This window comes from Orycteropus afer, unplaced genomic scaffold (genome assembly GCF_000298275.1).
Source record: "Orycteropus afer afer isolate SDZICR_OR568_19922 unplaced genomic scaffold, OryAfe1.0 scaffold00070, whole genome shotgun sequence".
In the NCBI taxonomy this organism is placed as follows: Eukaryota; Metazoa; Chordata; class Mammalia; order Tubulidentata; family Orycteropodidae; genus Orycteropus; species Orycteropus afer.
This window is the reverse complement of record NW_006921657.1, coordinates 2,148,948-2,166,139: the sequence shown is the minus strand read 5'-3', so window position 1 is coordinate 2,166,139 and position 17,192 is coordinate 2,148,948. Positions and strand designations below refer to the sequence as shown.

General features: G+C 38.4%; 1 protein-coding gene across 1 annotated transcript in view; it reads left to right on the top strand.

Annotated features, from left to right (window-relative positions):
• The window catches only part of ADK (adenosine kinase), an 853,347-nt gene that overhangs the window by 62,426 nt on the left and 773,729 nt on the right, over positions 1 to 17,192 (top strand). Inside the window, exon 3 of the mRNA XM_042780914.1 lies at positions 3,944 to 4,018. Within this exon, the coding sequence (XP_042636848.1) occupies positions 3,944 to 4,018 (75 nt within the window). The remainder of the gene's footprint in view (positions 1 to 3,943; positions 4,019 to 17,192) is intronic.

The window sequence follows — 17,192 nt, the reverse complement described above, 5'->3', positions numbered from 1 at the left end:
TCTTCTGCTAGTTGGGGTTTAGTCCACTTCTATATCCTTCCCTTCAAGGCTCAGGGGTCCAGGATTATCTTCTGTGTCTGTGTTAATTGATTTCCTGTTTCTTTGTTGAAGAGGGTCTATGCAGTCTTTCTGCCTAGTCCACCATCTTGCCGGAACTGAAGAATTAGTGTTTTTAACAGCATTCTTTTGTCATATTAGAACGAAGTCATATAGTAGTCTCCTAGAGAAAAAGTGTGAAGAGTAATTTATCATCATTTGCTTTTGGAAAAAAATGTATTATTTTTATTATTTTTACTTAACACTATGAAGACAACTTTTTTGTGTTACTTTAAATTCCCTTGGCCTACTTACTAGACTAACCACTGCTACTTCAACTAGTTCCCTGCAGGTTTAGATGTGGCTTGACAGCATCTCTCATTAGGATCCATGATGTGTACTTCTTGCCGTGGGGCACAAGAGGTGATACATAAATTTATCCCCCTTTGTCCTTTGGGAGCTCTGGTGGCGTAGTGCTTAAGGCATGTGACTGCTAACCAGAAGGCTGGCAGTTCAAACTCACCAGCCACTCCTCGGAAGGAAGGTTGGGCACTCTACGTGTGTAGTGATACTGCCTCAGAAACCCAAGGAGGGGTCACTATGAGTTGGATCTGACTCCATGACAGTGTGTTGCATTGTATTGTCCTTTAGGCAGTTTAGGAGGCTGGAAGTCTGAATTCAGGGCACTAACTCTAGGGCAAGGCTTTCTCCATCGGCTCTGAGGAAAGGTCCTTGTCTCTTTCAACATCGGTGGGCTTGACAGTCCTTGGAGATATTCCATGTGTCTTGGTATCACTCTTCCCTTGGGTCTAAGAAGTTCTCAGTTCAGGATTCCCAGGTTGAAAAGATTACTCTGCTCCAGGCTCTTCTTTCTTGGTTATTGTAGATCTCTCCTTTTCTGCTGGATTCTCTCTCCTTTTATCTCTTGTAAGATAAAAGGTGATACAGACCACACCCTGGAAAAACTCCCTATTATATTAGATCAGGGCTGTGCCCTGAGTAAGTGTTGTGACTAAAGTAAGGATGATGCATCTCACCCCAGTCCTACCTCATTAAGGTAACAAACATAATCTTTTTTAACATAACCTAATCATACCTCATTATCTGCAATCAGAGATTAGGATTTACAACACATCACATGATGGAGGATAATCACACAACTGGCCTAAGTCGACACATATTTTTTGCGGACATTATTTGATCCATGACAGTGGCCAACTCAATAACACATCTTTTGTAGGCTTTTCCTCCATACCTCTTTCACTCTTCCATCCCTCGTTCTTGTTTTCTGGATTCACTTTTTAGATAATTCCTTGCACACAAGCATTAGTTTCCAGCTCTGCTTTATGTTAAAACTTATATTGCATCTTCAGGTGTATTTCGTAAGTTGTCCTTGAATAAGTAGTCTAGGTGTACATACTCAAGAATTGGAAAGATCTGTATAAGTTAAGACATAAAGCAGCCTATACTATATATATGTGAATAAATAGGAATTTAAGTGTCTGAAACTATAAGATTACCACTGATTTGAGGTACATAAGTGGAGAAACTGTGAAAATGTTGGTTGAACATATTTTTAAGCTCTGTATTTCTATGACAGCAAAATTATGTAATTCATATAAACCTTTGCACCAGGAGAGAAATCTGACTGAGAATTAATAAGATTAAAGGCTTTAACCTCATTGATGTTGTTAGGTGCTGTCAAGTCGTCTCCGACTCATAGTGACCCTATGTACAACAGAACGAAATACTGCCTGGTCCTGTCCCATCCTCATGATCCCTGCTATATCCGAGCCCATGGTTTGAGCCACTGTGTTAGTCCATCTCTTTGAGCACCTTCCCCTTTTTCCCTGATCCTCTACTTCATCAAGCATGATATCCTTCTCCAGAGAATGGTTCCTTCTGACAACATGACCAAAGTAGCTGAGACAAAGTCTGGCTGTTCTTGCTTACAAGGAGCATTCCAGCTACACTTCTTTCAGGAAAGATTTGTTAATCCTTTTAGCAGACCATGGTACTCTTAGCATTCTTCTCAAACACCACAACTCAAAAGCATCAACTTTTCTTTGGTCTTCCCTATTCATTGCCAGCTCTCACATGCATATGAGGCTATTGAAAATACCATGGTTTAGGTTAGGCGTACCTTAGTCCTCAGGGAGACATATTTGCTCTGCAGCACTTGAAAGAGGTCTTTTGCAACAGATTTCCCCAATGCAATGCATCGTCTGATGTCTTGACTTCTGCTTCCATTGGTGTACAGCCTGTAATGTTCATTTTCATCAGTAAATGCTTCAAGTCATTCTCACTTTCAGCAAGCAGAGTTGTGTTGCTTGCATATCACAGGTTGTTAACTTTAACCTCAGAAGAACTAAAATTAATAGAGCATAGATTCATAATACAAATACCAGCTACCTTGTCTAGATCATGGCCTTATAATAAAAATGTATTGCACAAATAAAGCAGGTTCACAAAAGGAAACATGACAATTTATATCTGTCAGTATACTTTAAGTTGTAAGTAACAGAAAACGAGCCTTAAGTTGCAATAAACAAAATTATTGACCTATATAACCGAAAAGTCCAGAGGTGGTGTATAGATTTCAGGTAAGGCATAATTCAATATAATTCTGCAGCTTCATCAGTTATCCAGTTTTTTCAGTTTTTCTGCTCTACCTTCTGCAATATTAAATTATCCCAAGGCAACCACCTTAAGACCAGAAGTGCTTAAGGTTGCTAGTGCCTTCTGCATTTATCTCTATCAGAGAAGATGCCTAAGCTTTTTCTAAGCATTCCTAGAAAAACATCTTGAGGTTTAATCTGATTTGACTGTCTTAGTTTACATTCCCATCTCTGAACTGATTGCTAAAGCTAGGGAAATATAATTGTTGATTGGTTTAGGCTTTGGTGTGCCCCAAATTTTTGCCAAACAAAGTTCCACTTTCCATGAACTGAGGTGGATCAATTTTACCAAAATCTCTTAGGCAAGGAAATTTGGGGGAAAAGAAGAAGGATGGCATTAGTCCTACTGATATTATTGATGGTCAGGATAGTAATTGTTTTGTAGGCAACCTGAAGGAACTTTCAGAAAACCAGAGACCACTGGGAATTTACAGAGAGTCAAATCTTACTGAATAAAGCAGAATACTTCCCATCAAGGCTGATCCAGCTACGGCCACTAGTCTGTTTCTTGTTGTTAGCTGGGTTCCTGTTAAGGCATCACTTGTGATGGACTTCTTTCTTTGTAATTAATTATGAAAAGCAGACTTCCTCAAATTTCAAAAGCACCTCTCAGCTGTGATGCCCTGGTTTTTATAATTGCCTAATGCCCCTGTAGTCTGTGGTTTACTTCCACTAGAGAATCCTGAAATCCTTTGATTGATTGAAAATTGTATCATCTATGATACCCATTGTGAATTGAAGGCCCCACCATAGTCATTCACACATTGTCAAGGATAGGGCTTTTGCTGGACTCCTCCAGAATTGTCCTGTGGTCCCTAATAACTTTTAGTAGTTGGACATCTTACTATCTAGAGAGTGTTAGATACTGATAAGGTTTATCAAGTATCAAACTTTATTGTTACAGACTTTTTTTCTTATGTAAAAGAATATTGAACTCAATTAGTTTCAATAATTACCTGTTGAATTTTATGGAAAAATATTCTCATGATCCTGTTTCTTATATTTTATTCCATCCATTTTAAATATCATCCTCCTTTCTCAGTGATTTTGTGTTACTTGAAAATGCTGTTCTACATCTAATAAGTAGATAAAAGATTTAGTAAACTAGCAAGTTAGGTTTATTTTCAAGGTGAAGTGAAGATTATTTTTATGTTATTTGTGTGTGTTTTCTACATCAGCTTACTTTCAGAAGTATATCTGACTTGTGCTTGTATTTTTCCTTTTTTTAGTGAAAATATTCTCTTTGGATTAGGAAATCCTCTTCTTGACATTTCTGCTGTGGTGGACAAGGATTTCCTTGATAGGTAAGTATTAGACTTTTCATATGTACTTTATGAAATTTGTATCTGAAGAAACACTGATGAAAGTTTTATGATTGAATTTATTTTCTAACACCTTGAGTCAGAGGAAAACTCAGGAAATTTAAACCTATTAATAACAAGTATAGTATCATTACTTATGGAGTAATTGATGACAGTTTTCCCTGGGAAAACTTGAGTATAACTGTTCATTCATATTGCTATTTTCACATAGAAGATACTTTGTGTTCTTTGGAAAGAGGAAGATGTATATATGATTTACCCAATGATTTAGTGTCCAAAATTTAAATTACTATTATTGACCTACATCTATAATGGTCCTATTACATAAATGGAAGAAGAAATAAAGAAGATTAGAGAGGACAAGAAGAATATACAGGATGTAATTCAAAAGCCAAGGATCCCCTTTCTTTCCCCTTTAGTAGTAATTTTAGATGTTGTTTACTTAGCTAAGAAATCATTTTTGTGTTTATTTACCTAACTGTTTAACTCCATTTGCTACATGGAAAAAAAATAAGTAGGCAAAACGGATAAATGTTGAGAAAGCAATATGCCCCTCCCCTCAAATATACCCACTTTATGTGCCCTCGGGGCAGCTTTTTTTTCTTAATTATTAAGGTAAAATTCACCTATAAAATTCACCATTTTAAGGTATACAACACTTGAGTGACTTTTAATACCTTCAGCCATTGTTGTTGTTATGTGCCATCAAGTCGGACCCGACTCATAGCGACCCCTCCTTGGGTTTCCGAGGCAGTATCACTATGGAAGTAGATTGCCCAACCTTCCTTCTGGGGAGTGGCTGGTGGGTTTGACCTGCCAGCCTTCTGGTTAGCAGTCAAGTACCTTAAGCACTATGCTACATTCAGCCATTATCACTATCTAATTTTCTTTTTTTTTTTTAACACATTTTATTGAAATATAATTTATGTACAGTGAAATACACAAAACTAAAGTGGCATGGGTCAATGCATTTTTTTTTTTTTGCAGTGTTCCCTCCCCCCCTTCCCATACCACTAACCAACAAAGAGTTTCCTTCCGTGTATAATCCTTTCCTTGATTTTTTACAATAATGAACTAATACTATATTTGTCCTTCTGTGATTGAGTTATTTCACTCAGGATAATGTCTTCCAAGTAGAACATTTTCATCACCCCAAAAAAACCCCTGTCCCTATCAGGCAGTCATTCCCCATCTCCTTCCTCTCTCTCCATCCCCATCCCCTTCCTCTCTCCCCATCCCCATCCCCATCTGTCATCTCCTGAGAACCACTAATCTGTGCTCTGTCTATGCTGATTTTCTGTTCTGGACATTTCCTATAAGTGGAATCAATCAGTATATGATTTGTTTGTGCCTGGTAATGTTTTCAAGGTTCATTTATGCCATGACCAAGGAAAAAAACCAGACTCACTGCCATTGAATCAGATGCGACTCATAGCAATCCCTCTCGTAGCATGCATCCATACTTCATTCCTTTATAGCTGAATAATATTCCATTGTATGTATGTACCACATTTTATTTATCCATCATCAACTGATGGACACTTGGGTTGTTTCCACATTATGACTGTTGTAATAATGCTGCAGTGAACATTTGAGTTTTCATTTCAACACCTATTTGCAGTTTTCTTCTTACATACCTAGGAGTGGAATTGCTGAGTCATATGGTAATTCTGTGTTCAAATTTTTGAGGAACTAAGAAACTGTTTTTCACAGTGGCCGTACCATTTTATGTTCCTACCAGTAATTCTTGAGAGTTCCAATTTTTTCCACATCCTCGACAGCACTTGTTATTTTCCATTTTTCTTGTAATAGCCTTCCTAGTGGGTATGAAGGAGCTCTAGCGGTGCAGTGTCTAAGGCACTTGACTGCTAACCAGAAAGCTGGTGGTTCAAACCCACCAACCACTCCTCGGAAGGAAGGTTGGGCAACCTACTTCTGTAGTGATACTGCCTCGGAAACCCAAGGAGGGGTCGCTATGAGTCAGATCTGACTTGTTGGCAGTGAGGGAGAGGAGAGGGTGGGTATGAAGTGGATCTCATTGTGGTTTTGATTTGTATTTCTCTAATAACTAATAATATTGAGAATATTTATGTGTTTCTTGGTTATGTGTATATCCTCTTTGGAGAAATGTCTATTCAGGTCCTTTGCCCTTTTTTCTATGGATTGTTTGTCTTTTTGTAACTGACTTTTCAGAGTTCTTGATATATTCTGGATACTACACCCTTATCAGATATATTACTTGCAACTATTTTCTCCCATTTTGTGTGTTATTTTTTTAACGTTGTTGATAAAGTCATTTGATATACAAATGTATTAATCTTGATGAAGTGCAGTTTATTTTTTCTTTTATTATTTTTGCTTTTGGTGTCATATCTACAAATCCATTGCCCCTAAGCTTTCTTCTTCTAAATTTTGAAGTTTTCACCCTTATACTTAGGTCATTGATCCATTTTGAGTTAATTTCAATATATGGTGTGAGATAAGGGTTCAACTTCATTCTCTTGCTTGAGGATATCCAGTTATCCCAGCACAGTTTGTTGAAGAGACTGCTATTTTCCCCATTAAGTGATGTTGGCACACTTGTTGAAAATCAGTTGACCGTAGACATACAGATTTTTTTTTCTCAATCTAGAGCTCTCAATTCTGTTATGCCAGTATGACACAGTCTTGATTACTGTAGCTTTTTAAGTTTGAAATTAGTGTGAATCCTCTTTGTTCTTCTTTTTCAAGATTATTTTGGCTATTTGGGGTCCCTTGCAAATTCTGTGTGAATTACAGGATCATCGTATCCATTTCTGTAAGAAAGACAGTTGGAATTTTGATAGAGATTGCATTCAATCTGTAGACTGCTTTGGGGAGTATTGCCGTTTTAACAATACTAACTGTTCCAATCCATGAACATGAATCATCTTCCTATTCATTTATGTTTTTATTTTCTTTCAATGGTGTTTTATTTTTTAAAATATAGATACATAATTTTTATTGTGATTTGGGTGAAAGTTTACAGAGCAAATTCATTTTCCATATAGTGGTTCATCCACATTTTGTTTTATGACATTGACTGCAATTCCCCACTATATAACAGCTCTCTTCCCACTTCCTCTCTGTGGTTACCTGTCCCTGTGTCCTTCTTTCCTATGCATTCCTGCCCCCCTGAGCTTATCTTCCTGTGCAAGTACTACCCTTCTGTTCTCCCATGATTCATTATTCTAAGGAGTCTATCTACCAGATGTAAGTGTTCACTCTATTTGCCTGTCTATTCAACAGTATTTTACTTTTCAATGTACAAATCTTTTACATCCTTAGTTAAATTTATTCCTAAGTATTTTATTATTTTTGATGCTGTTCTAAATTTTCTTGATTTCGTTTTTGAATTGTCATTGGTAGAATATAGAAATACAACTGGTATTTGGAAGCTACCACCTTTAACAACTACTGCTTTGATTTCCTTCAGGTTATTCCTATAACTAAATTTGGATGAACTCAGATATCAAGGGGGTCAGGCAAGAATTTTTAATGTATAAATTGGTCTATTGTATAATAATTGGAAATGGATTGGGAGCCTATGACAAACTAGAGGATGTACATCTTATTCTAAAATGTTCAGATACAAATTTTTGAAATATACTGTGCTGATCACAGAGAATACTCCTGCATTCAATTATCTTAAAAATTTTGGTTCTTCTGGTTACTATGTACCTTTACATAATATAATATATTTAACTTTCTTATTCCATCAATTTTCAATAGAAACTCTTAACCTTTTATTACATAGTATGAATTTACCAATTCCTCTATTTTCCCCTGTGCTACTTCCTTCCTCTTTCTGCTTCCTAACTTCTATTTTTAATTTTCATATTACTAAGGTTGATATATTTTCATTCTGTTACTTGTTATAATTACATCTTCCCAACTTTGAACACAAATTCATAATGAAAGTTGAAAATCACTTACCTACACATACACTATTACTACTGTGTATATAGTACTTACTGCAGAATTAAGTAGTGTATCAGGATTACTGAACTGGTTTGATTTTTTGATTGTAATCATGGCAATTCAATTTATTAACAAGCTAAAAAAGAAAAAAAATCATCTCTATAAGTGCATTTTCACTTTTTGCTTGGGGTGGGTCTTTATTAAGGCCAGGGCCTGAGGTAGGCAGGCCCAGAGCTTGGAGGCTGCTTTTTGCTTGGGTGTGGGCCTTTATTAAGGCTGGGGACCGAGGTAGGCAGGCCTGGGGCTTGGAGGCTGATTTTCGCTTGGGGTGGCTCTATATTAAGGCAGGGGCCTGAGGTAGGCAGGCCTGGGGCTTGGAGGCTGCTTTTCACTTGGATGTGTCTCTTTATTAAGGTTGGGCACTAAGGTAGGTAGGCCTGGAGCTTGGAGGTTGCGTTTTGCTTGGTTGTAGCTCTGCATTAAGGCCAGGGCCGTGCGGTAGGCAAGCCCGGGGTTTGGAGGCTGCTTTTTGCTTGGGTGTGGCTGTGTATTAAGGCTCCTGAGGTAGGCAGGAGCAGAGGAGTTAGGAACAACTAAGGAAGACAAACTTGTCTGTCCGTTTGTTGTCCTGTGATGGCTTACATGTTTCTGTGAGGCTGGAGGCTGTGTAACCGTGTTGTATAATGCCAGCAGGGTTACCCATGGTAGAGGGGTTTCAGTGAAGCTTCTGGGCTTAGACAAACTTGGAAGAAGGAAGAGGCCATCCACTTCTCAAAGAATTGGCCAGTAAAAACCTTTTGAATTGTAGTGAAACACTATCTGATATATTATTGGAAAACTTTATGAACAGTCCTGAAACATTGTCCAGCATAGTGCTGGATGATGAGCCCATCAGGTCGGAAGGCACTCAAAATTTAACTAGGGAAGAGCTGACTCCTCAGACTAGAAATGACCTTAACAATATGGATAGATAAAGCTTTGAGGACCTCCATTGGCTGAGGTGGCATGACTCAAAATGAGCAGAAACAGATGCAAACATCCATTAATAATTGGAACATGGAATGTACAAAGTATAAATCTAGGAAAATTGGAAGTTGTCAAAAATAAAATGTTACATGTAATGATTGATATCCTAGGAATTAGTGAGCTGAAATGGACTGGTTTTGGCCATTTTGAATCAGACAACCATATCATCTACTATGCCAGGAATGACAAATTGAAGAGGAATGGTGTGTCATTCATCGTCACAAAGAGTGTTTCAGCATCTGTCCTGAAGTACAACACTGTCAGGGAAAAGATAATATCCATACGCCTACAAGAAAGACCAGTTAACACTACTATTATCCAAATTTACACACCAACCACCAAAGCCAAAGATGAGGATACTGAAGATTTCTACCAACTTCTGCAGTCTGAAATTGACCAAACATGCAATCAAGATGTGTTGATTATCACTGGTAAATGGAATGCAAAAGTTGGAAACAAAGAAGAGTTACTGGTAGTTGGAAAATATGGCCTTGGTGATAGAAATAACACTGGAGATTGCATGATAGAATTTTCCAAGACCAACAGTTTATTCATTGCAATACCTTTTTTTCAACAACATTAACAATGGCTATACACATGGACTTCATCAGATGGAATACACAGGAATCAGATTGACTACATCTGTGGCAAGAGGCGATGGAGAAGTTCAATATCTTCAGCCAAAACAAGGCCAGAAGCTGATTGTGGAGCAAACAACCATCTATTGCTCATATGCATGTTTAAGTTGAAGTTGAAGACAGTTAAAACAAGTCCATGAGAGCCAAAATATGACCTTGATAATACCCCTCCTGAATTTAGAGACCATTTAAAAAATAGATTTTATACATTGAACACCAATGACTGAAAACCAGAGGAGTTGTGGAATGACATCAACAACATCATGAGCAAGAGGTCATTAAAAAGACAAGAAAGGAAGAAAAGACCAAAATGGATGTCAGAAGAGACTCTGAATCTTGCCCTTGAGCAGAGAGTAGTGAAATCAAATATAAGAAATGATAAAATAAAACAGCTGAACAGAAGATTTCAAAGAGTAGCTCAAGCAGACAAAGCCAATTACTATAATGAAATGTACAAAGACCTGGGGTTAGAAAACCAGAAGAGAAGAACACACTCGACATTTCTCGAGCTGAAAGGACTGAGGAAAAAATTTAAGCCTCCAGTTGCAGTACTGAAAGATTCTATGGGTAAAATACTGAATAATGCAGGAAGCATCAAAAGAAGATGGAAGGAATACACAGAGTCACTGTACCAAAAAGAACTGGTTGATCTTCATCTTTTTCAGGAGGTGGCATATGATCAAGAACCAGTAGTACTGAAGGAAGAAGTCAAAGCTGCACTGAAGGAATTGGCAAAGAACAAGGCTCCAGGAATTGGCAGAATACCCATTGAGATGTTTCAATAAATGGATGCCCCACTGGAGGCATTCACTCGATTATGTCAACAGATTTGGAAGATAGCTACCTGGTCAACTGACTGGAAGAGATCCATATTTGTACCCATTCCAATGAAAGGTGATCCCACAGAGTGTGGAAATTATCAAACAATATCATTACTATCACATGCAAGTAAAATCTTACTGAAAATAATTTAAAAATGGTTGCAGCAGTATATTGATAGAGAGCTTCCAGAAAAGCAAGCTGTATTCAGAAGAGAATGTGGAATGAGGGATATCATTACTGTTGTCAGATGGATCTTAGCTGAAAGCAAAGAATACCAGAAAGATGTTTACTTATGTTTTATTGACTGTGCAAAAACATTTGATTGTGTGGATCATAACAAATTATGGGTAACACTGAGAAGAATGGGAATTCCAGAACACTTGATTGTACTCACGAGGAACCTGTACATAGATCAGGAGGCTGTCATTTGAACAGAACAAGGGGATACTGCATGGTTCAAAATCAAGAAGGGAGAGTGTATCACGGTTGTATCCTTTCACCATACTTATTCAATTTGTGTGCTGTGCAGATAATCTGAGAAGCTGGATTATATGAAGAAAAACGTGGCATCAGGATTGAAGGAAGACTCATTAACAACCTGCGATACATAGATGACACAACTTTACTTGCTGAAAGTGATGACGACATGACACACTTACTGATGAAGATGAAAGACTACCATCTGCAGTATGGATTATACCTCAATCTAAAGAAAACAAAAATCCTCACAACTGGTCCAATAAACAGCTTCACAGTGGATGGAGAAAAGATTGAAGTTTTCAAGGATTTCATATTACTTGGTTCTACAGTCAACACCAGTGGAAGCAGCAGTCAAGACATCAGATGACGTATTGCGTCAGGCAAATCTCCTGCAAAAGACCTCTTTCAAGTGATGAAGAGCAAATATGTCTTCTTGAAGACTAAGGTGTGCCTTACCCAAGCCATGGTATTTTCAATCACCTCTTATGCACATGAGAGCTGATTATGATGATGAGCTGATGATGAATAAGGAAGACTGAAGAAGAGTTGATGCTTTTGAGTTGTGGTGTTGGGGAAGAATGCTAAGAGTACCATGGTCTGCTAAAAGGACTAAGAAATCTGTCCTGGATTAAGTGCAGCCAGAATCCTCCTTGGAAGTGAAAATGGCCAGACTTCGTCTCACCTACTTTGGTCATGTTGTCAGAAGGAACCATTCCCTGGAGAAGGATATCATGCTTGGTGAAGTGGAGTGTCAATGAAAGAGGGGAAGGCCCTCAATGAGATGGATAGACAACAGTGGCTGCAATGATGGGCTCAAGTATAGGAAGGATTGTGAGGCTGGTACAGGACCGGGCAGTGTTTCGTTTTGGTGTGCATAGGGTCACTGTGAGTCAGAGATTACTTTACTGCACCTGACAACAACAATATTAGATACATAGGGAGATAGGTCAGGGGGCAGGAATGCATAGGGTAGAAGGACACAGGGAAGAGGTAACTACAGGGAGGAGGCGGGAAGAGAGCTATGTCATTGTGGGGAATTATAGTCAACGTCATGAAAGAGAATGTGAACTGCTGTGTGGAAAATGAATTTGCTCTGTAAACTTTCACTCAAACCACAATAAAAATATTTTTTTTAAAAAATGCACTCAAATCACAATAAAAAGCTAAAAAAAAAAAATAAATAAAATCCAGTATCTATTCCTGATGAAAACTCAGAATAGAATGGAACTTTCTTAACCTCATAAAAGGATAGGAGCAGTTTGCAATCAGCTGCTAACCTAAAGGTTGATGGTTTGAACTCATTCAGCAACTAGGTGGAATAAAAGACCTGGCAATCTGCTTCCATAAAGACTGTAACTAAGAAAACCGTTTGGAGTAGTTCTACTCTCTCACCCATTGGGTTGCCATGAGTTGACTGACTCAAGGCAACTAACAACCACAACAAATGAAACCCTCCTGATACACTGATAGCATCATTCTTTTTTTTTTTTTTTTTTTTAGGATTTGGGTGAAGATTTACAGAGTAAATTCACTTTTCATACAGCAGTTCACATATACTTTGTCTCATGGCATTGACCAAAATTTACAATGCAGCAGCTCCCCTCCCACTTCCTCCCCATAGTTATCTCCTCCCAGTGTCCATCCCTTCATACTCTTCGAGAGTGATAGCATCATTCTTAAGCGTAAAAGACTGAATATTTTTCTCCAAGATCAGAAACAATTCAAAGTTGTCTGCTCTCACCACTTCTATTAAAATTGTTTACAATGGTACTAGAGGTTCCAGACAATGCAGTTAACAAGAAGAAGAAGAAATAAAAGGCAGCCGTATTACAAAGGAAGAATTAAAGCTTGATCATCTATGTTGAATAGCTAATGGAATCTAAAATAAGCTGCTAAATAAATGAGGTTAGCAAGGTTATAGGATATGTTGTTGTTAGGTGCTGTTGAGTAGATTTCAACTCACAGCAACCTCATGTACAATGGAACAAACACTGCCTGGTCTGCACCATCCTCACAGTCATTGCTATATTTGAGCCCATTCTTGCAGCCACTGTGTCAGTCCATCTCATTAATGGTCTTCCCCTTTTTCGCTGTTTGAGTGCCTTCCAACCTGAGAGACTCCTCTTCCAGCTCTATATGAGATAATGTTCTCCTGCCGTTCTTAAGGTTTTCAGTAACCAATTTTTTAAGAAATGGACCACCACGTCCTTCTTTCTAGTCTGTCTAAGTCTGGAAGCTCCACTGAAGCCTTCTCACCATTAAGTGACCCTGCTGGTGTTTGAAATACCAGTGGCATAGCTTCCAACATCACAGTAACATGCAAGCTACCACAGTACAACAAACTGACAGATGAGTGGTGGTATGAGTATAGGGAAATCTATCGTATCTTTATTTGCTAGCAACCAATAAATTTTTGTTTCCTGTTCCCATGAACTTATGATCTGCTTGTATAGAGATCTTAGTTTCAAAGGAAGGAATGCTTCTCCCAGGAGACACAGTAAAGATTCTATTGAACTGAAAGTTAAAAATGCCACCCTGCTATTTTGGGTTCCTCATGCCTCTGAATCAACAGGCAAAGAAGCAAATTACTATACTAGCTGGTGTGATTGATCCTGATTACCAAGAGGAAGTAGTACGGTTATTACTCTGTGAAGTAAAGAAGAATCTGCCTGGAATATAGGAGACCCTGTAGGATCTTTCTTAGTACTACCATGCCATGTGATTTAAGACAATGGGAAACTACAATAACCCAATTCAGGAAGGACTACTAATGGCCCAGACTCTTCAGGAATGAAGGTTTGTGTCATCTTACCAAAGAGCCACAGGTTTGTTGAGGCTGCTGTCTCATAAGGCTATAGAAGCTGGTGGATCAGGTCAGACGGGAAGTCAGATGATGATGAACAAGATGCACAACCAAAAGTAAGAAAAAGAACTTTGCCACAGCATTCATGTATATTGGATACAGACCATACTCTCAAGGAAACTAAGCATGGTGGCTGGAGTCACAGTCTAGTAAAGCAGTGACTCAACATATATCCCAATCTAATCCTGCTTCATTAATGTTATAGATGACTCACTCCAAAATGGGACCATCACCACAGGCATGGAGGCTAGGATTTACAATATGTCACAAAATGCAGGAATATGGCTAGAGTAGTTCATTGTACTGCCCTTAGCTAGGCTATGATGCTCAGTTTGGTCAAGCACTAGTCTAGTTGCTGTTATGAAGTAGTCACATGTGATTAAGTCAGTTGACCTTAACAACGAAGATTACTTTCCATAACGTGGGTGAGCCTCAACCAATCAGTTGAAAGCCTTAGGATATGCTCTGCCTCTAGACCATAAACAGACATTTTGCCAGAACTTCACTCTTCAGTCCTCCCCTACAGGATCTTGACCTACAGATTTTGGGACACAAGCCTGCAAGAATCTCCAGCCTGTCACCTGACTTCAGATTTTTGAACGTGCTAGCCCTGTACACAGGAAGACCTGGTGGTACAGTGGTTAAGTATTTGGCTGATAACTGAAAGGTCTATGGTTCAAACCCACCAATGGCTCTGTGGGAGAAAAGACTTGGAAATCTGCTCTTATAAAGATTTCAGCCTAGGAAACCCTAGTTCTATTCTGTCCTATAGGGTCACTATGAGTTGGAATTGTCTTGATGGCACACAATACAAACTACCCCCCCCCCCAAACACATGAATCAATTCTTTAAAATCTCTCTCTCTCTCTCGCTTTCTCTCTTTCTCCATATGTAATATTACTGGCTCTACCTCTCTGGAGAACCATAAGACAATAGCATAGGAAAAAGTCTTTTTAACTTTTGATTAAGGTTGTATCATATATGATCATATATCCTATATAACATATATATGTTGTTGTTGTTGTTATGTGCTATCAAGTCGGACCCGACTCATAGCGACCCCTCCTTGGGTTTCCGAGGCAGTATCACTACAGAAGTAGACTGCTCCATCTTCCTTCCGAGGAGTGGCTGGTGGATTTGAACCCCCAGCCTTCTGGTTAGCAGTCAAGTGCCTTAGGTACTATGCTGCCAGAGCTCCCAACATATATATATGATCATATATATAATATACATATGATCATATGACTCATACTTGATTTCATGTAACACCAGAAGCATGTTCCATAAAAGAAAAAAAATAATGAATTGGAGTTCATCAATTAAAATCTGCTGTTTGAAAGACACAGTTAAGAGAATGAAAGGACAAGCCAGAGTTGGGAGAAAATCTCTGCAAAACAATTATCTGATAAAGGACTTGTATTCAGAACATATAAAGAGTTCTCAAAACTCAATAATAAAGAGAAGAAACAACCCAATTTTTAAAAATGGACAAAAGCTTTGAACATTCCCCAAAGATACATGAATGGTGAATAAGCACATAAACAAGTATTCTACATATTTAGTCATTAGAGAAATGCAAACTAAAACCAAAATGAGATACCACTACACCTCTTTTAGATTGGCTAAAATTAAAAAATGAGGATATCAAGTGTTTGTCAGGTTGTGGAGAAACTGGAACTTTCTGCATATACTAACTAACTTAACACTGCTGTAACTTAACACTCATAGTGACCCCTCTTTGGGTTTCCGAGTCAGTATCTCTATGGAAGTTGATTGCCCAGTCTTCCTTCTGGGGAGTAACTGTTGAGTTTGAACTGCCAGCCTTCTGATTAACAGTCAAATGCCTTCATGGGAGTGTAAAATGGTGCAAGCAGTTTGACAGTTTCTTAAAGAGTTAAACAAAGAGAAGGGCAATTTACCAAATGTGAGTGATCAACACAGTAGCATTGAGGAAGAGCAAAACAGAGAGGTGTATGGGAGGTACAGGCAACAAAGATGAACCCTTTTGCACATACAGTACTAGTGAAGGCAAACATGGATAATACGGGTGGATAGTTGGGTGGACAGGCTGGATTATAGATATGTCTGTGCAGGGGAGAGTGTGCCCAAGACCATGTATAGGGTTAGCAGACAATGTTTCTACAAGTATATTGGTATGTTCTGTAAGAATTTCCAGATAGTAGAGCTGACAAGGGACAAGGTTATAGTCATATCTTGGCCACAGCCAGCTACCCAGTGAGAGCGAGTAATTGGACCTGTGGGCTCGGGACCATGGTCACAGGGGTCATCAAGCTCAGTTGGCATAATGTATTATACAATACATTGTTCCACATCCTATTTTGGTGAGTAGCAACTGGGATCTTAAAAGCTTGCAAGCAGCCATCTAGATGCAATGAAGGGTCTCTCCTCATCCAGATCAAAAAAGAATGAGGAAAACCAAATATACGTGGAAACAATTAGTCCAAGCGACTGGTACACAATGCGATCCATAGCCTATATGACTATAAGACCAGAAGAACTATATGGTGCTTGACTACCACTTGGAGGGGGATCTATGTAGGAGATCCTGGATAGAGAGGGAGAACAATGTGGAACAAAACTCAAAATCATTGAAAAAAAGGGACCATGTTTGCTGGTCTGATAGAGCCTGATATAACCCCTGAGACTATGGCTCTTAGCTCCCCTTCAGGTCTGGAATTGAACCCATTCCTGTGGCTTCCATCCAAACAAAAGACAGGCATATGAGCTGAACATTTACATTAGGTAGATACACTCCTTGGAGAGATTAATCATGGGAGAATAGAAGGGCTGTGTATGCACAGGGAGACAGCTCAGGGGGTAGGAATGCATGGAGGGAAAGACATAGGGAAGAGGTAAGTATGGGGAGGAAGTGGGAGGGGAGCAAATTGTAGTCAATGTCATGAGACAAAGTGTATGTGTGCTGCTGTATGGACAGTGAATTTGCTCTGTAAACTTTCAGCCAAATCACAAAAAAAAGTGAAAGAAACAAAAATACTTACTATTTTCTCCAACCATTACACTCTTAGCTATTTACCCAAGAGAAATGAAAGTATATGTTCTTAAAAAGACTTGCTTATGAATGTTCATGGTAGCTTTTTTTAAAATGTAAATATATCTATCTATCTATCTATCTATCTGTATCTATATATCTCCCCATGTCACTGAATATCTCTTTATACTGCTTAATTTTTATAGCCTTCATCACTACCTGAAATTGTATACTGTATGTATGTATTTACTTGCTTATTATTAGTATCCCCTTCTCCCAATCTGGTCATTTCTATTGTGTCCCAACTCCATAACAGTGTCTGGGACAAAATAGAAGCTTATTAAATACTTTAAAATTATATATATATATATATATATA